This window comes from Pongo abelii, chromosome 14 (assembly GCF_028885655.2).
Source record: "Pongo abelii isolate AG06213 chromosome 14, NHGRI_mPonAbe1-v2.0_pri, whole genome shotgun sequence".
Lineage (NCBI taxonomy): Eukaryota > Metazoa > Chordata > Mammalia > Primates > Hominidae > Pongo > Pongo abelii.
In genome coordinates, this window is record NC_071999.2 from 83339779 (window position 1) to 83361525 (window position 21747).

General features: G+C 35.6%; 1 protein-coding gene across 1 annotated transcript in view; it reads left to right on the forward strand.

The window, feature by feature from the left end:
• SCEL (sciellin) overlaps nucleotides 1-21747 on the forward strand; it is a 132662-nt gene that overhangs the window by 56881 nt on the left and 54034 nt on the right. Inside the window, exons 22-28 of the mRNA XM_063714831.1 lie at nucleotides 1522-1572; nucleotides 2520-2582; nucleotides 6216-6275; nucleotides 6417-6476; nucleotides 6620-6676; nucleotides 16260-16322; nucleotides 21629-21721. Of these exons, the coding sequence (XP_063570901.1) occupies nucleotides 1522-1572; nucleotides 2520-2582; nucleotides 6216-6275; nucleotides 6417-6476; nucleotides 6620-6676; nucleotides 16260-16322; nucleotides 21629-21721 (447 nt within the window). The remainder of the gene's footprint in view (nucleotides 1-1521; nucleotides 1573-2519; nucleotides 2583-6215; nucleotides 6276-6416; nucleotides 6477-6619; nucleotides 6677-16259; nucleotides 16323-21628; nucleotides 21722-21747) is intronic.

Sequence of the window (21747 nt, forward strand, 5' to 3'; positions counted from 1 at the left end):
ATTCTGAAATACAGCCTACCACCCCCCTGATTTGGCATATATTAATACAACTTTATTTTTACTATTGAGGGTCAGACACTAAATCCAGAGACCATATAATTACATTACACATTAAGATTCAGTGAAAGACAGTTGCCTTTTCCCTCTCCCAAGATGACTTAGTTTCTAAAGGTCACCTTAGGTCTAAAGGTGAAGATGGCCTGATTATTCATGGCCTTTCCTTTATAATGTTTGAGGCTGTATTTTGGTAGCCACATGCTGCCATGTATTGCATTTGGTTGTGTGTCTTTCTTTTACTTGGTAGTGAGACTTTTGACTTCAGAGAACCTTTTGCTGCTGTGTAGTCTTGGACAAATTGCTTAACCTCCTTTCAGCCTAAGCTTTTTTATGTGTAAAATCAGGATTGTAAGAGTTAATTTCTTCATGAGTTTCTAGAAAAATTAAATATGATCATGTTTGTAAAACACTTAGTGTTCTAGTGCTTATTAGACATTATCTGTTAGTATTATTATTACTCTTACAATTTTTTCTTCATTGTTAAATCCCCATAGCACTACTCAATATGAAGAAGATAGCAAATAAATTTTCCTGGGAGGTTGAATCTTATGAAATGACTGACATTCAATTATTTTTGACCAACAAAATGGCAATTTTAAACAGTTCAATGTAATAGAATATAATAAATTTACATGGAAGGATACACACATGATAAAATGAACCTATAGATTAGTCCTAAAGATTAGTTAAAAGTCTTTCCAATTATTTTCTCTCCAGGATATATAACATATCATCCAATAATAACATGTAACAAATTAGGTTTCCTATTCAGGTCTTTTGGTGTTAGGGTTGGTATCATTACTGTGATAACAGTAGCATGTCTGTAGAGCTATGAATGCCTATTTGAGTGTTTATAATAAAAACATAAATTATATAAACTGAAGCCTTGCTTGCTCTAATTTAGCTTTGCATGAAGTGTGATTCTGAACTGATTTAATATCTTGGGGTAGTGTGAATATTATATATTTATATTATATATATTACCTGCATAACTTAGAATCAGAAAATAACTGCTTTTTTCTTTTCTTTCTTTTCTTTTTCTTTTTTTTTTTTTACAAATAATCTCAGTGTTTGTTTGTTTTGGAAGAAGGGGAGCAAGGAACATATGGAAATAATGAATAATTTTATATTTTCTCTCACTCATTGTAACCTCCAGAAAATATTCTAAATGCTCTAATTCTGCCACACAGATAAAGTATGTAAAATAAAGAGTTTAGGAATAATTCTGCTTTGAGGTTAACGTGAAAGAAACAAGAATAAAACTAAATTAAATTATCATATATACAAATGTATGCAAGAAATGAATTGATAGTAGCCACCTGTTTTTACATAAGGATAAAAATTTAAGTATACATGAAGTTTTAAATTAGCAACAGTCATTTGATTAATATTAAGGTTGAAAAATATACAAATTATTGAATTTTAGTTGACTTAGTCAGCTATTGAAACTTAACATTTTTTTAGGAACCAAGACTTGGAAAATCTTATCAAAGTGATCCCTTCAGCAAACAAAAGGTAAACTTATTAAGATTATTGAAGACTTCTTAGCAAGTCTCCAATTTATGCCCCAAAATAAGATTAATTATTTAACTAAAGACATTTGGAAAGGGGACATGAAAAAAAATGAGAACAAGTTGATGTGTAATAATGCTGGATAGATTTTTCTATTATTGCTTTCATTAATTTCATTATATTATTGTAGAAAATGATAATATTGAAGGTAATTCTGTGTAATTACTACTTTAGAAATTCCTTTGACACAGTAATAGCATAACTAGATTATAACCATAAATTCGTAGTTAATAAATTACAAGTTCATAAAACTGAACAAATCAGTAAATATTGGCTTTCTGTTCTCTCAGAAACCCAGGGATTAATATTTAAATGACTTGTGAAAAAACTGACAACATAATATTCTTATACTTGATTAGAATATTTTTTACATGACATTGAATTTACTTCTGTTCTTGAGAAATTAAGATCCGTTATACACTGGACTAAAGTTAATAAAAGCATGGCAGAGAAACCCCAAGCTATCACTCATTGAATTATTGTGAAGATAATGTTGGTGAAAAGCATTGTGTGGATGTAAGGGATTGTTATGAACAGGAGACAGAGGGAGGGTGTTGGGGAAAGGAGTGTGGAGTTTGGGGTCCAGTTGCTGTGGTTGGAATTTTGGTTCACCCTCAGCCACTTAGGTATCTGGCCCCAGAGAGTGCCTTAATCCCTCTGAAATGCAATGTCTTTGTTTATAAAGGCTGTGGAGGTGGGGGCGGTGGTGTTAATATTGATGTCATTGAGTTGTTTTGAGGATTAAAAAAATGGTAACTAATATATATAAATTGGAAACTCAGTAAACTTATGAGTTTTTACACTAGGATTCTATTGAATGACTTACACCTGTCAAAACAAAAAAGAAATGCCAGTATGAAATTTGCCGATTTCCTCTAATTTTGTTTTAGCAGTGAACAAGGTCTTGATGAACATGTTAATGTCAGCCCCAAAGCTGTCAAAAACACTGATAGGTAAGAGATGGATGTGATTTTTGTTGTGTTTCTCCTTAAGTAAACCCAAAATTAATAGAAATGATTTAGAATTATTCTATGGGCAAATTGAATATAAATCTCAAAATATCATCACAGGTGGAAACCTAGATGTCTCAGTATTTGTTAATTGCAAGAAAGAGAGGCAGCTGGAAACAATGTATGGCGGTGCTTTCTCTTCTGTAAGCCTCCAGTAAAGGAATTGAACAGAGCGATTGGAGAAATGGGCAGGAAGGAGCATAGGTAGTTTAGGAGCTGTTGATGTTTTGTTTTGTGTGGTATTGAAATTAATACTTTTGTCTTTGAAATTGATGATAATTTATTAATGGTAGTTAATTTTTTAAAAAAGACCTAGACACTTCCATTAGACTAATCATTAGCAGTATCATTCACCTCATTTTAGAAGAGTTTTCTGTTAGTCAGTGGAACTTTTATGAGGTTCATTATTTTAGAGGTTTACTGTGCTCAGCAAGGTTATGGACCTAAAGTTTAATAATTCTTGAAGTAATGTCAGTGAGATAATGAAACTCACTTTTTGTCTATGGTTAAATGAAGACTTAATATCATTTACACATTACTGTTTTATATATAAATATATCTTAAGAATGGTTTCACTATTTCCCCTTTTAAGTTTTGTTGGTACGTATACAAATTGTAAAATTTTAGAGATGGAGGGAATGAACCTTAGGATACCTTGGCCCAGTAGTTTGAATAATTTTGAAAACCAATGTTCCAGATGAATCTACTCATTTTGCAGAAGAGGAAATTAAGACTCAGAAAGGTTAAGTGATTTGAGCAGGGCCACAGAAAAAATTAGTGGAAGACTGATAGTAGTTCTATGATCTCTTAGGCAGTGAATAATTACTGAGCACCTACTGGGGTCACAGCCTACAACTAGGTATCATTACTTGTAAATTAGGTATAATTATAGGTTGTGGAAGCCAAAAAGAGAATTCAGTGGACATATTCAATCTCATTAACAGCAGGCAATTAACATAGATTAAAGCTAATTATGTACCAGGGGCACAGAGATGTTACACCAAGACAATAATATGTTGTCAGTTTAATATATTACATTTTGGAGCACTCATGTACTGCTTGCTGAATATAGAATACATTGTCCATGAGTTGCATTCTTAAAAAGGAGACATATTGAAGAGCTAATTAATAAGCACAGAGGCAGTAAAATTCATATTCATGGAGTCCTAGGAGGAGGTGTTTGGAGATGGACAGAGCCTTGGCGATTATCCAACCCAATCTCCTCATTTATAGATGAGAATACTGAGACCAGAGGCAAAAATCTCACAGTCACCTGTGAGATCTTCTAACTCCCAGCCGAACTCCTAGTCTTTACATCACAGCACACAGACTTTGATCTTAAAATATATAAAAACTAATTAAGCACCTTGGAAAATAGCAGAGGCTGTAAAGATAGGAGTGTTGCTCTTGCTATGAGATGGCCAGGACCTGTTTTTCACTGTTCTCACAGGGTTACTTAAAAGAATACTTCATAGATTACAATGGCACAAATGTGCAAATGATTGCAAAACACTTTACAGCTTGCAAACTGCATGAAAGTAATAATAACCTAAATATCCTAATGTATCCTTTACTACATTCTTAAAGCTAAATAAATAAAAACAGTAACTTGAGAGAAAAAATGTTACATTTTCCTGGATAAAATTTAGACATTCTTGCTTTGCAGGATCTAGGGCCTGAAAAAAATCTACATATTTGTTGTTTTCAAAAATTGCATGATGCTATCAATCAAGGCAATTCAGGACTGTTCCTGAGATTTTTGTTTTATTAACACATGGTGTTGCCTTTATAGGAGTGGTGGTAGAATATAGCATATATTTATGTTTTCTAAGCTAATGTTTCTCAAATGTGGGTTGCAACTCATTAAAGGGTCTTGGAATTAATTTAGTGAATGGCAATCAGCATTTTTTCTTAATTAAATAGAATAAACTGAATAGAAAATATGAGAGTTCTTAGATAGTAAGAATATTGTTTCATAAAATTTATGTCTTTGTGTGTGTGTGTGTGTGTGTGTGTGTGGCTGGCTGTCTGTAAAAGACAGTATTAGGCTGTGAAGTAAAATGTATTTCTCATTGGGCTTTATGTAACAGTGGTTAGAATATCATTGTTCTAGATTATTAGGTAGATTAAATTTTTGTGCTCAGTAGGACAGTGAAAATGGAAGTTCTAGTGGATTTTTTTATGTTACTTACTCTTAATTATGCTGACACATAAATATTATCTGTGGTTACACTAACCAATATTGTGATTAATTTTGTATTTTTTTAAAAATGTGACTTTTGAGCATACTGTCCACTCTACAAAGTTTTATTCTTTATATTTTATAATAATATGTGAAATTAACCTCATTTTAAAGACTGTTGTCTTTCTGACACAGTTTAGTTTTATGACAGATTTTGCCATGAATTTACACAAGGAGATTATGTTGTGGATAGTTTTCATTTGTCAATCATTCTTTTAATAGTATTTATAGATATCAATTTATTATGTTCAATTGAAAATAATATCATAGAAGAAAGCTCAAAACAGTGAAAATTCAGTTAGAGACTTTCCATGGACTATGGAGAGGTGAGAACCATGAAGAATAAATCAAACTAAATGAAGCCCTGAACATTCTATGGAAAGGTTGAAGGCTGGGGAAGAAAACGCAGACCTTTTCTCAGACCTTCTGATGATTCATCTCTAAATGATGCTCTTTTGGTCCCTAACCTTGCATCCTTTTTTTTTTTTTTTTTTTGAGGAATAAAATGTATTTTATTTTTATATAAGGAAAAAGCACTGTTGCGGGGAGAGGTACATCTAGATTGTTTCTCAGATGGTACTGGAAGCAGGTGTTGTCAGTTCTGCAATCTCTTGCCATGGTAACTGCCATGTATTTCTCTGAATAAGTATTAAAATCAGTTCAGAGGAACACTTTGAAAAATCACTACTTTTCCGCCCTTAAAACAAGGGGTTATGCTGAGGCAGTGAATTATAGCAAACTATGTAAGAGGAAATACTGTTCTGTGGCTAAGAAGAGAAACAGGAAGAGTTTCAAATGGGAGCGGACAGTTTTCAGAGTATGTAACTCATTTCACTATGAACAACTGAGTTTAATTCAGTTTTTCAGCTATCAGAGAGGAAAGAAAAGTCACAATTTTGATGGATTGCTGGAACTCTCTTTGCTAAGCTTTATATTAAGAAGAATCCCCATTTTAGAGTTTATCTTTTAGAAAAGTAACGTCCTTAGTTGATGAACCTGATTTTAAAAATAAGGATATTAAAATCAGTTGGTATCTTCATAATGTTAACACATTCAAGAATGAACAATTGTCAGTTAGCAGTTGTTTGCTATGGCGACTTAAGCAGCATGGCCTTGTAGATAGGCTCTGACAAGAAAACGTATGAAATTAGAGTAAGTTTTCTTCTGATAAAGCATAATTCTTCATCCCCTAAACTGGTTAGAAAACATATTTCATAGTTAGTCAATACTAAAATAATATGTCTCATACTATTATCCTTTCTTTCCATTTCCAATTACCTTAAACCTGTGATTATCTCTAACCCAAGTTGCTTTAATATTTTTTCCACTTAAAGAAAACAAGATCTTGATAAACTCATCAAAGTGAATCCTGAAATTTTCACAAACAATCAAAGGTAATAAAACTATGTTGTTTTAATGTACTTTGGTCAGAAAGAATATTAAGTTTTATTATTACTTCAAGCAGATTTATAACCTTAATATTACCAGAAGAACTTCAAAATTAACGTGCTCTCATTTTATTTTTTGATTTAAAGAAACCAAGATCTTGCTAACCTCATCAAAGTAAATCCTGCAGTAATCAGAAACAATCAGAGGTAATCAAATAGAAGCAGTCAATTCATGTTTTTATTTGTCTGTTGCCCTGGATGAAGTGGATTTATAATGTTGCTTTATTGACCTAGCACAACCCCAAGATGTATTACTAATCTGAACTTTTTTCTCTCTCTCTTTTAAACAGCCAAGACTTGGACAATCTTATTAAAGTGAAACCTTCAGCTCTTAGAAACACTAATCGGTAAATGACCTTGACTATCTTGACATGTTTACAAGTTTCTAGGGTAGGAACTTCTCCCTCCCTCCTTGCCTCCCTGCCTCCCTCCCTCCCTTCCTCCCTTACTCCTTTCCTCCCTTCTTCCCTTCCTCCCTTTTTCCTTTCTTTCCTTCCTTCCTTCCATTTCATTCTATCACCCAGGCTGGGGCACAGTAGCACAGTCATAGCTCACTGCAGCCTCAAAATCCTGGGTTCAGGTGATCCTCCTGCCTCAGCCTCCTGAGTAACTGGGACTACAGGTGTGCACCATCATGCCCAGCAAATTTTTAAAAAATTTTTTTAGAGATGGGGTCTTACTAGTTGCCCAGGGTGGTCTCAAATTTGGGCTCAGGCAATCCTCCTGCCTCAGCCTCCTAAATTGCTGGGATTACAGGCATGAACCACTCCTTCCTATCCTTTTTTTCTTTTCTCCTTTCTTCCTTCCTGCCTTTCTTTTGAAGACTTTTAGTTTTCTTTGGTGTGTTAAATGAGGCTACATTTATGACCCATCCCATGTGACTCCTGTCAACAAGGAAACAAGGAAACATACTGCACTCTTCTGAAATCAATCGCACTATTTTGAAATTAGTTCTGGGCTTCTTATTTGCACTAAAACAACTTAGTGTTTGTTGTCTACAGAAAATAGAGTTTTAGGACTGAAATGAAAGAAATAAATACAATTAAACAAGGAAAAAAGATATTTTGAAGAAGTTGAACCAAACTAATCGTTTATGTGGATGTCTGTAAAATATTAGAATGCATGTCTGTAGAACATTGGAAAGAATATTCATGCTCTTCAAAATCCTAGATCCACAGCTAGTGTGGGCCCACAAAATATTACCAATTTTAACCATAAGCTTCCATTTTACACTCTTAAGATATCTTATAATTTGCTATTTGATATCTTTCACATAAACTGCTTTATTAATGGATAATAAAGTAATAGATAATGCAAAAGAGTGCACTGTAGCAGAAGTCCAAATTGCTCTGCTGACCTGAAATTGTGTCATAATAAATACATTGCTGGAAATAGTAGTCCAATATTCTGAAAGGACAAAAAGAAATTAACATATGACAAAGTACTTTGAACCCATTAGGAGAAAGAGGAAAGTGTAATCCATGATTGGCCTAACTCTTACATCTCCTAGCTTGTTTTCTGAGTATCATATTTTGTTCTTGCTGTTTTGTTACTTCTTCAGCACCCAGGATGTGACTGGCAATTCATGTACATTTAATCTTCACAACAATCCCATGAGAAATCTGTTCATGCACCCTATTTTGTAGAAGAAGAAACTATAGCTCAAAGGTACTAAATAACCTTTTCAAGAAAGAAAGTACACCCTGGACTTAAACTCAGGGACTTCTAATGTCATTACCTAGAGGAAAAACAAAGGATCTGTGGTTAAATCAGCTCAGACTCTCTTCTTCTTTCCATTCTTCATATTCCCTATGCTCCTCTTCTGCTCATACACAGTTAAAGGACTATGATCAGATGTATTTATTCTGGAGGATTATTATTAAAATGACAGTGAGGAAAGAAAACACTTGCTGCATGCGGATTTTCTAATAGCTGAAATAACAGTGGACCCTGCTGCTGAGAATCGTACGGAAATATCTTTGTTAAGTAGAGCCCTTTCTTTATAGTGGCATTTGTTGGGTGGATTTTTCTTTTTATCAGTAACAGTTTTAGGAAGCTTCCAATCATGTTGAAAGTGGTTAGGTTTAATAACCACGTTATGTAATAACTGACAGTGAAAAATGTAGTCTCTCACTTTCTCTCCCACATCCCCTCCCCAACCCCTTTCCTCCCTCAGTCCCTCTGACAATTGTGCTTTGTTGACAATGGTAACTTTCTCAGAAGAGTTTTTTGCCTTTTGTTTTATTAGAAGAGGCCAATTTGGTAGAAAGTTAGTTTGTATTTCAGCAACTCCTAATCAAATATTCATAGAAAGAGGACATTTTCCATATACAGATATGATTACTATAAAAAAATTTAAAAATATTGGCTATTGTGTTGTTTTAAGATGGCGGCTTGATTCACAAATCTAACCTAACCTATGTCTAATTATTCTTTAGTAGTATGCCAGATTTGATGAGAATCCTCTGGGATGTTCAAGAATTATCACAAAGCAGACAAACAGGAAAGACTGAACCATCTATTTGAAAAAAGTGACTTCATTCAATTGGTTCAGCCACCCGTATCTGTAATCACTCCATTCTGCCCTCTTGATTTTAATGCAACTATAAAGGAGAGTATTTTAAAAGTGCCTCCCAGTAGGAAGAACAGTAACAAGGCACTGTTATATCAATTCAGTGTGACACAAGCACTGATTATTTAATAGTATAACAGCAGTGAATCAGAGTTCTTTCATCTGACTTTGCTGACATTTCCAGCAGCTGTATATTTAATTCACAGTTAGGGGCTGAACAAACTACAGCCATTGATCAGAATGTAAGCAGGCATCCTTGAGCTTCTTCTAGGAACAAATACAGATGTGCACAAAATTTTCATTTATTCAGTAAGAATTTGCATGACTTTTAGCAGTAACTGTTTCACATTTTCATCAACCAGTGTCAAAGAGAGATATTCAGTTATCTGTAGCCTATAAACTGTGGTAGACTGATTATTAAAATGCTACCTTTCTGCTCCTGAATGAATATTGAAAAGCATCTAGTGACACCAAGGCCTTTACAGTTAGAAAAGGCATCCTTCATCTAAAGTAGAAAAAAAAAATACTCAACTGTTTGTGGCATTATACTTCCATCTTCTTAAGGATTTCCTATTTGTTAAGACATCCCCAAGTTTTTAGTATTCCAAAAAGAGAAGAGTTCCTTCCTAACTACCTATTGCATATTTTTCATATTTCTGTTAACATAAACTTGGGGACAACCTTGACTCTTTCTGGTGTTTCATTCCCCATAATCAATCAATCAATCACTTTGGATGGATCACCTAATAATCTCAGGGAGTGGTCCAAGACAGTTCATCATACCCACTGGTACTGTAGTCCAGATTATTGTTCAGCCTCCTGACTTGCCCCTCTGCTGCCAATCTCCCCTTCTGCCCTTCAATCCATTCGCCACCCTGTAGAGTGATTTTCCTAAGACACAAATCTGATCATGTCATTCTGATTAAACTCCTTCTGTGGCTCCCCATTGCCATTGCATAATGGCCATGCTCCTCCTTAACCTGGTCTCTAAGCCCACCATGATCTGGCATCTATGGGCTTTCCCACTCCCATCTATTATCGTTCTCCACCCAAAAGCAAACCCCACCCACACACCCTCTAACTTGCATACTCCTCACTCCTCCTTCATCGCTATTGCTTGGCTAACTTTTACTTTTACTTATCCTTTAGGTATCAGCTTAGGTGTCTCTCACTCAGGCTCTGGGAAGCCCCCCTGACCCACCATGTCTGCATCAGATGCTTCTTCTAGATGTTCTCGAGCTGTCTTTTCTGGCCCATAACATTGGTCTCTTCGAGGGAGTTATTATTTAATCATCCCTTTTTGACTATAAAGTCTTTAAGGGTAACTACTGGGTCTGCCTTGTTTATTTCTTTACCCATAGTGCATAATGCAATGCCTGGTACATGTTAGGTATTTAGCAAATATTAAGGATAAATCTCAAACTCATCAATGCCTTATGATAGTCCACTTAGAGAAAGTCTAGCCTTCCAGCTGTGACATTCTGAGCCCCTATGAGTGAAACAAGATGAAAAGAATCAGATTTCTTATGACTGGTCTCCTTGCTTGAGCCAATGACTATCTTTTGCTCATGACATAATCTCAATAAACTATAGTGAATTGGAGCCACTGAAATTCTTGGTCGCATCTTATATTTAAAATACCCAAATTGCCGAACTGCTGTATGGACCTGTTAATTTCTTTAATACTGAATCTTTAAGACTCCGTTACTGAAAAGACTTATAAAAATATGTAAAACTATAAAGAGTTGGGCCCATTTTGCTATGTCAATAAGTTGAGGAATTATACCAGTTCTTTCACTGTATTCTCTATTCCTTTCAGAAAGACAGATATTCCTTTTGAACTAACGCCTAATGCCTAAGATTTAGTTCCTGGCATAAAAGGAATACCATAGTAAATTTTTTATATGAAGACTCTTAATTTTGTAAATATGTTTGATACTCTACAAAAACAATTTAAATGAACTGTATGGTGAGAAACATATTGCTGCCTATTAATAAATACCTCCCACACCCACATGAGAAAGGAAGAACAGTTAGGAGTGAGCTAATAACTTTCTCATATGCAGAGCTTCTCCTAGGAAAAGTTATATAGTAAGAGACATAATTCCTTGGTCCCCAGAATCTCTATTTTTTTTCCTTCACCTGCTTTATAAGACAGTGTTATAGTTTTTGATGTGGTAGTAGAAAATAAATGACATTATTATAACATGGATAAATTCTTATACTCAAAAATTGTCCTGTGGCTTTACCTCATAGATAACTCATATTTCTCCCCAAATATTTTGCAATCTACATTTTAAAAACATTATTAGGCCAGGTACCTGTAATCCCGGTACTTTGTGAGGCTGAGGTGAGAGGATGGCTTGAGGCCAGGAGTTTGAGACCAGCCTGGATAGCATGGTGAGACCCTGTCTCTACAAAAATTAAAAAATTTAGCTGGGTGCAATGGCATGCACCTGTAGTCCCAGTTACTTGGGAAGCTAAGATGAGAAGATTGCTTGAGCCCAGGAGTTCGAGGCTGCAGTGAGCTATGACAGCACCATTACACTCGAGCCTGGGAGACAGAGCTAGACCCCAGTCTCTAAAAAACAAACAAAAAACATTATTAGTTGCAATAGTCAGTAACAATTTGCTCTTCAATAATTTTCTGTAACTACAGAAAGTTGGTGATTTCCTTAGAATTAATTCCACTTGCCCATAAATGTATAAAATTGTAAGGTCTGCCTGCCTTCTACACCACCACCATGAAAGAGGTTCGGAATCAAGCCTCTGCTTAACCCTGCAGCATTTGGCTGCATTTCTATAAAAATCTATTTTTCACAGTTGGCTTACAGTTCTTTATCTTATACCACAGTGTAAAAGTCATTATGCAATTGATGTGGTCTTAATTAAAGAACAAAAATTTATTTGTATCTCCTTTAACTTGGAAAGCTTATGAGTCTGTGCTTCTTTTACTGGATCTTCAAATGTAGCTGATGGCATCGATCAGAGTGAATAGCCAAAGTGAATACACATTTTGTACTTTTCTTCATCTGGAACTTTCTATTTTGCATTAAATGTTAGTGTAGATTATTCAGATTAAAATCTTGGCTGCTCTGAGTGCGGTGGTGTTTACTACTAACTACTCACACCAGTTATAGATTTCTTTGTTCCTTTTCCACTTCCACTGCTTCACTTGACTAGCCTTAAATAAATAAATAAATAAATATTACTCTACCAAACCTGATATGTGGTACTATTTAATAAAATAAGAAAAATGTTATGAAACAAATAATAATATAGTTTATTTGGTGATTTGCAACTGTACCACTTTGGAAATGTCTTTCTTTGAAGGCATGCATAGGTTGCAATTTTGAGTTATCTATCTGTAGTTGTTGGATTTTTAAGATTCTGGCTTCTTCTCCTTTCTCAGATCCAAACCCATTCTTTCTCCCCCTCATGAAAACTAAGGTACAAAGAGGTTGAGCGACAGGTGGGCAGTATCTACAGCAGCCAGGATGATGCAGTATCTATAGCAGCCAGGAGTTGAAAGCCAGGAGGAGTTGAAGATGTCCACCATAAGGCTGAGAAAATATATGTAATCACATTGTGAGGGTAGAAGCAGACCTGTATTTATTTGTTAGGGCTGCATAACAAACTACCACAGACTGGGTGGCTTAAAGACAAGTATTTGTTGTTTCACAGTTCTGGAGGGCAGAAGTCTAAGATCAAGCTGTCAGCAGGGTTGGTTCCTTCCACAGAGTTGGTTCCTTCTGAGGCCAAAAAAGAAGTATCTGTGCCAGGCCTCTCTCCTTGGCTTGTGAAAAACTTGTCTTCACTTTTTTTTTTTTTAAAGTTTATCTTTTTTGTTGAGATGGAGTCTCGCCCCCTTGCCCAGGCTGGAGTGCAATGGCGGGATCTCGACTGACTGAAGCCTCCTCCTCCCCAGTTCACACAATTCTCCTGCCTCAGCCTCCTGAGTAGCTGGGATTACAGGCACCTGCCACCACGCTCAGCTAATTTTTGTATTTTTAGTAGAGACGGGGTTTCACCATGTTGGTCAGGCTGGTCTGGAACTCCTGGCCTCGTGATCCACCCACCTCAGCCTCCCAAAGTGCTGGGATTACAGACGTGAACCACCGTGCCCAGCCAGAAAACTGTCTTCACTTTATGTCCTCACTTTGTCTTCCCTCTGTGTGTGTCTGAGTCCAAATTTCCTCCTACAGAGACACTGTTTGTAACTTGATTACCTCTGAGGGCGCTTATCTCTAAATAAGTTCACATTCTGAGCTATTGGGGGTTAGGACTTCAACATATGAATTTGGGGGAGTACATAATTCAACCCAGAACAAGCTCCAAAGGTACTTAAACAAAGCCAGGACTGAGAGCTGTGCAAAAAGGAAAGAAATATAATATATGCATTCAGGGGTGAAGTAAGGTAGGTCCTGGGTGATGGACAGAGATGGAGGTGAAATGTCCATAACTGGCTTTACTGGTCTTTTTTCCACATGGATGTGGTGGACACTATGTCCCTAGATATAGACAGACCAGACAATCTTAAAGGTTCATGGTCTAGGCTAATACTTTCCCCCTGGGGTTCCTTTAATATCTTTTCTCAGAGCTGGGTAAGGTTGTAAGAGGTTTCCCCAAAAAAGAAAAGATAATTTAAATTAATTCCACAAATATTTATGGAGCAGCTACTATGTGCAAGGCCATGTTAGGCCATAGTAATATGACCCTACTCTCAAGTTGTAATGAAAGCCACCAGTTTCCCTATAAAACTAGCACTCAGTTCCTCTAGCATTAGCACTGGAAGGGGAATCACTTTGAGAAACAAAGTTCTAATTGCCCAAGATTCACACCTCCTGATGATCTTCCACTATTTACCACTGCCCACCATCCCAGTTTGACATACCTAAGAAATTGGATCATGGAATACCATGATACTCCCTTTAATTTTATTCCACTATCCCCAAATATTTAGTAAAGTATTACTTAAAACATTAAGGGGAAGATCTCTTAATGGCCAAGGTTGTTAAGATAGTTTAGTGACTCCTTATGCCAAGAAGGTGGCTCTAGTAATTAGTGGAGACCTTCAAGGATTAGGCAAATCCAAAGACTCTAGTCACTATTTCTAAATTTGCAGGATTTATGCTGGGAGATTATCTTACTCAGTTCTTGCAGTTATGTAGAAGAATTCAGTTTTGAATTTTACATCATTTGGACTGCAGAGCCAATAATTTGATACTTCCGAGCTACTTCTGAAACCTAGTACTTTTTACCTGTATTAATTGGCATAGTTCCACTGTAACTCATTTAAAAAGTAATTTACCCTAATTTCTACAGTTTCAAAAGTATGCAGTTAGTGTTTTAAATGTGAGGCTTAAGTATGGCTGGGGAATGCTGCCGAATTTGCATATTTTACCAATTATTGTTGGCTTGGATGTTATGTAAAAAGAGTATTAAATCTCACCCCACATAAACATGAGAACATTTTATCATATTTTGCATCTTTATCAATATTTGTGAGTGAGAGTCTGTATACTGATTCCATGTATAATAACCTTATTTGAACCCACTATTTAGGACCACGAGAGGGGAGATTTTTTAAAAACAGTTAATTCCAAAGATGTGACAACTTAGGACAGAAATAAAAATGTGAAAGTGGCCTCTCAAAATGTGGAATCAATAGTGTCAACTGCAGGATCACTGCACTACTATTTTTTTTGTGCTTATTCAACTCACCCACAACTGTAGTCATTGTGTGTATTAGTCTGTTCTCATGCTGCCAATAAAGACATATCCAAGACTGGGTAATTTATAAATAAAAAGAGGTTTAATGGAGTCACAGTTTCACATGGCTGGGGAGTCTCACAATCATGGCGGAAGGTGAAGGAGGAGCAAAAGCATGTCTTATGTGGTGGCAGGCAAGAGAGCTTGTTTAGGAGAATTCCTATTTATAAAACCATCAGATCTCTTAGGACTTGTTCACTACCACAGGAACAGTGTGGGGACAACCATTCCCATGATTCAATTATCTACACCTGGCTCTACCCCTTGACACATAGAGATTATTACAATTCAAGGTGACATTTGGGTGGGGACACAGCCAAACCATATCATTGTGCCATGAATTTTATTTACATTAACTTACTCATTCTCACCACAACTGTATGAGTTTGGACATTAGTGTCCTTCTTTACAAAATGATATGGTTTGGCTCTGTGTCTCCACCCAAATATTATCTCAAATTATAATCTCCACATCTCCACATGTCAAGGGAGGGACCTAGTGGGAGGTGACTGGATCATGGGGACAGTTTCCCCCATGCTGTTCTCATGAGAGTCAGTGAGTTTCCACAAGATCTGATGGTTTAAAAGTGTTTGGTGGTTCCCCCTGGCAGCCTTATGAAGTCTTATGAAGAACGTACTTGTTTCTCCTTCACCTTCTGCCATGATTGTAAGTTTCCTGGAGCCTCCCCAGCTCCATTTATCAAATCACTCCATTTATCCCCCACATAATGAATTATTTATTCAAATTTTGTGTTGATTTCTCTTGTTTCTGTGATCCCTAAAGCCTAAATAAGGTCTCTGGGTAAACATCTAAGAATTGATTTCAGGTGGGCAGATGGCATCATCTCAAATCTTGACTCTTCCGAAAATTAATTAATTGGCGTTGGAAAATTGACTTTGCCTGTCTGAGCTCCAGATGCTGTTCTGCAGGACTTTTGTGAGATCTGAATGAGATAATTCATGTGAAAACACAGTACTTCATGACACAAAGATAGTACTCATTAAATGTTAGCTGAAAAGAAGTCGATTAATGGGTACAAATATACAGTTTGATAAAAGAAATAAGACCTAGTATTAGATCAGTAGGGTGACTATAGTTTACAATTATTGATTGTACATTTCCAAATAGCTAGATGAGAAGACATTGAATAAGTCTAGCATAAAGAAAAGATAAATATTTAAGGTGATAGATAGCCCAAGTACACTAATTTGATCTTTACAAATTATATGAATGTATTAAATCATCACACATACCCTGAAACTTTGTACATCTATTATACATCAATAAAAAAAGAAAAATGAGCTGAATATGAATAAAAATTAGTGATTTCTTTTCAGATCAGATTTCCCAAACCTTCCAAAAAGTTAGTTCTTTATTTCTCTTTCACAATGTAATCCATACTTCCATGTTTGATCCATGAGTTGTATGGATCAAATAGCTCAATGTCAGATATTCAATCTCCCATAGCCTGATAGACCACAAATGACTGTGTCTAAGATTATGTACTGATTTTTAAATATTTTAGCATTTTCTTATTTCTATCATTATGTTGTAACTAAATCATATATATATATTTTTTTCCTTAGAGACCAGAACCTGGAAAATTTAATTGAAGTAAATTCTCATGTGTCTGAAAACAAGAATGGAAGGTAAAGCTTATTATAATTCACTTTTTTTCTTATGAGTTCTATATGCATCTGCATATATTGTATAGCCTTAGAAGATTATATATATAAAATATAATATATATTATATATATAAAATATAATATTATATATTATGTAATATATAATTTGGATAATGTGTATGTATATGTGTGTATATACGTGTGTGTGTGTATATATATACGTGTATATATATATACACATACGTGTGTGTGTGTGTATATATATATATATATATATATCATCCCAATACAAAAATTTACAAGGTGCTTAATAGCTAATAGGGAAAAATTAACATAATTCTTATTCTGTTAGAATTTGTGACTCAGGACCTGCTGTTCTATTGCTTAGTGTAAATGGCATCATGGAAATTCAAAGCTCTTTGGGGCTGTGAAGATTTATTTTTACTTACTGTTGCTTGGTAAGCTCTCAGCAGTGCAGAAAGCACTCTGGGAATCTCTTCCTTGGATGCCTAGTGCTAAAAGAATGCATGAATTTATCACAGCCACAAAACAGGACCTAATTTTGAAATTTCTTTACACCATAGGGTATAATAGCTTTAAAACTGTGATACCTTATTGGCCATTACAAGAAAGGTTAGGACAGGAGCTATACTTCATTTTTGTCACAGACTGTATATTTCAGGAAAAGTTAACTTTTCCATGTTTAGCAATTCTTACCCCTACATATGAGGGAATACTAAACACAATAGGTTACTATTTTCACCTTCATAAGGTGCAGTTACCTTTTCTATTAATTTTTCTATGAAAAGAAATGATATTGCTGATTTCATCTGCAGAGAATGGAAAAGCTAGGAAAAGAGCTGGCTCATTTTTCTTTTTCATACTGTCTCTAAAAGGTTCCTGAATCCGACAGGTAGAGAGTTTCTTTCCATTCCTTTAATTCCCCAAAACATCATCTTCCTTCTGTTTGTGACCTTGAGAAAGTCTTTGAGAGAATGAGGGAAGATAAATTTTCAGTAGAATCTGCTTATCCTGGAAACACATGTACTATTTTGGGAATAGGACTGGGCTTACACTTAACTAATCTCGTTCAAGTATTATTTGGAAGTGATTGGGGTAAAAAAAATTACAAGTAAATTATTACATAAAATTAAGGAATTTCCCATGTGATTTGAGAAGCATTCCAGTTCCATTGGGCTTGTTCATGAAATGGGATTAATGAGGAAATGGAATTTCATGCAAGTTCAAGAGCAGGAATGGTGGCATTGCCAGGCCTCAGAGAGATTTCACTTGGGAGATTGCCCATTCTTGACCTGAAGAAGTTTGGAACCCTTGGACATTAACTAGAGATCTTTGTTACTAATGGAACTCAGCTAGTCACTGAGTATTGGCTTTTGTCCATCTTTTTCCTGCCCTTCCCTGTACCTATCGGCTTCCTTATTCTCTGCTCTTCTGTTTGATAATCAAAAATTTTTTGCCTCTCAGTTTTTGCTTCTTTGTAACTTCAGCTTACTCTACCTCTTCAGGTACTCTAATGAATCAAATTAAAAATCTAAATAAGAGTCCCAGGAAAATCTGCTAAACTGAGACGTGATTCATTTTATGAATGTATTCACTTTACATCGTAATTGGATGCCCAAGCAAATACATGTTTTCTAATTTGTTTCGTTAAGAAGGTAGGAGCCAAGGGGAAAGTTCCACTTTGCCCTCTGAAGCTTTGCTGAAAAATCAACTCCCAAAAGGCAGCGTAATTAGAGAAAAGGCACACAAATTTATTTAACCTGTTTGATGGGAGCCTTCAGAATGAAGACCCAAAGATACAGGGGAAATTGTCCATTTAATACTTAGGTTCAATAAAGTACAGAGAGCCATGTAGAAATATGATTGGACAAAAATAATATGACCTAATGGCAAGAGACCGAGTAGGGAAAGCCAGCAAGGCCTGTGTCCCTAGATTCTTCTTAACCTCTTGAGCATGCATTTCTTCCTTCTGGGCATGGGGCAGAATCCTTCTGGATTGGGGATCTTATGACCTACAGTCAAGCAAGGGATGTCAGAGAATTTCTTTATGGCCAGTTTTTACATAGAAAGAAAGGTGAAGGGATAGGTAGAGTAATAATTTTAGGTTTTATGGCTGGCTTTGGGGAAAAGGGGTTTTGGTTTGTATGACTTGCCTTGGGGAAGACGGATTCTAGTTTCTTTGGCTATCCTTGGGGGAGAATGAGACTGAGACAGGAGGGCAGGAGAAGGTCAGAGAAAAACTTTTGCTTCTGAGGCTTTCATTTTGGGGTACTTTTTCTGAGACTCAACAGGAATAAGTTTAAATATTTTTATTTCAATTCTAAATTATAGAGTCTTTCTCTAAACTAAATGGTTTGTGACTATGAGTGAAATTAATTTCATAGGGCCATTTCACAGATTTTAAGAACTGTAATACTTTTCAAATCATATAATTATAAGGTGGCTAGACAATTTTGTTTATCTATTCATCACCTGATGACATTTGGATTGTTTCACTATTGGGTTTTAATTCACTATTTTGATTAATGTTGCTATGAACGTTCGTATATGAGTTTTTGTGTGAAAATGTGTTTTTATTTCTCTTAGGTATATACCAGGAGTGAAACTGCTGGATTGTAGAGTAATTCTGTGTTTAACCATTTGAGGAACTGCTAGACTGTTTTCAAAGCAGCCATATCATTTTATATTCTCACACGCAGTGTATGAGGGTTTTAGGTAAATTTTCAAGGTGAATTTATACTGTAGGGAACATTTTCTCAAGTTTAAATCCATTTGGAATTCTATAAGATTCAATACAATGTTTGGGTTTGTATTTGTAGAGTCATTGCTTAATTAAGAAACAAAATTGTGACCATTGATTGGAAATTACAATTCAGCAATTTGTTTCAATGGAGGATAACTTCCTAACAATTAAGCCATCAAGTGACATATGCTATGAGTCATGAGTTCTCCTTTACAAGGATTATTCAAGGCATTTGAGAGGAATAATTTGGCAGAGGTTCTTCTATTACACTGTTTCGCAAACTTTTGGGTACATCAGAATCACCTGCTATTACAGGGACTACACTTTGAGAATCAATGCTCTTTTGAGTAAGAGGTTGGACTTCCCAACCTCTAAGGCAGTGATTCTCTACCTTGACTGTATAAGGAACTCACTGGAGAGCTTTAAAGGTTCCTCGTGACCAAGCTGTACCCCAAACCAGTTAAATTAGAATATCTGGATAGGGGGCCCAGTAGCATTTTAAAAGGCACTGCAGGCTGTTTTGTTGGTTGCCAAAGTGTTGTCTCTCCAACTCTATTCCTATGGTTCTAAATAACAAGAAGTTAGTCTTACAACTTATTGTCATGAAGATACATTTTTTGTTGTAAAATCTGTCACTATCCCATGAAAAACAAAGACTTGGCAGACTATCACAGACCCTAGGAGACCAAAGAGACATGATGGATATGTAGATATGATATCCTGGATTGGATTCTGAAACAGAAAAAAGTCACCAATGTAAAAACCAGTGAGACATGAATCTGTAGTTTAGTTCATAGTATGGTACAAATATTAATTCTGTAGGTTTGACAGCTCTATTATAATTATGTAAGATATTAACCTTAAGGGAATCTGGGTGAAGGTGTACAGGGACTCTCTGTGTTATCTTTGGGATTTTTCTGTACATTTAAAATTACTCCAAAATAATGGTTTATTTTTTAAAATTATCATCCTCAAAGTCTACATGAGGAGCAAAATCCATCGAAGAATTTGTTGTCCCACATTCCAAACCTAGCATTTGGTTTTTATTCACAGTTATAAAAATTAAATCTGCCATGAAGGCATTGTCATTAATCACATTATAAACGCAACTGGGAAAAGATACCAGTATTAGTCAGCATGGGCTGCCATAACAAAATACCACAGACTGGGTGGCTTACACAATGGACATTTATTTTCTCACAGCTCTGGAGGCTGGAAGGCCAAGAGCAAGGTCCTATCAGGGTTAGTTTTTGGTGAGGCCTCTCTTCCTGGCTTGCAGATGGCCACCTTCTCACTGTGTACTCACATGGCCTTTCCTCTGTACACAGAAGGAAAGATATCTCTGGTAGCTCTTCCTCTTCTTATGAGGTTTCCAGTTCTGTGGTGTTAAGGCCCCACCCCCATAACCTCAGATGACCTTTATTACCTCCTTATTAACCCTGTCTCCAAATATAGTCACATTGAAGGTTATGGCTTAAACATATAAATTTTGTGGGAATACATCTCAGTCCATAACAGTACTGTTGGCAAGTCACTTATCTCTCCTGTTTGTGGATTTTGCAAACTGGTGATTTTTGATTGCTGAAGACAGTGCAAATGCATTTCAAACTCACTGATAATCTCTGTCCTTTGACGCTGTCTACTTCTTAAAGTTGGGTTTTGTATTGTACGTTATATGATCTGAACATTTTCAAGTGATTCTTAGCTAGGTGTGTTATTCTTGGGATAACATAGTCTAATAATCGTGTTAGAAAACCTAGTAATATTAATTCCACCTTCTCATCACTTAATAAAATTTTAGCTCACCTGGATGTTTTGTGAAACATCTGCCTTAAAACCAGATGGTTTTCTGTATGCCAGAGATAATATGTGAAAAAATGCTTTCCTCTTCTTTGAGAGCTATATCAGCCTGTTTGAGAATGATAAGGCTTGATTAAGACCTGAACCCTCATTTAGGTTTTCATGTCTCTTCTATGTCAGAATTTACTAACATGGAGGAGGAAAAGGAGCTTAAATTTTCTCTATTTTTTGCATTAAGAATCTCCTCTCTTCCATAGGAAAAAGCAAATACGCCTACATTTTGTTAAGCATCATGATATTTTTAGATTAGCAGAAATCCAGGTCAGAGTTCTTCTGCTATCTTCAAAATATTGCCTTCCATTAAAAACAAAATGAAGACTGGAATTTCTCAAAGCAACCTCTGGATCATTTTCATTCAATTGATAAATTATTAGATATATTGTACATGGGAAGCTTTCTATAATGGCATTGCTGGTGTGAAAATGTTACAGGAACCAATTTCAGATGATTTCTGTCCTTGATAAAAAGGGCAATGTTAGCTAATGTGGCACATACCTATAGATTATTCTTAAAGGTAAGGCAGAGGTTTCCATAGAGGGAGTAAAATAGCACACGCATTCTATTTGTGTTATCTGTGTAGAAGCCAGGCAAACATAAAGAGATTCACATTGTAAAATAATGTTAATTGAGAAGAACTTTAATAACACAAAAAACTTCTAGTGACCTTGATTTGAAGTGCCAAATACTTGTGTTTGCTTTCTCAGGCTAGATGCCCAAGTCAATGGGTTCACCAATGCTCTACACAACCAGTCCACAAGAATTGCTTCCCATTCTTATGAAGCCAGGAACAATCTCAGGTACTGCGGTCAACTGCAGAATAAAT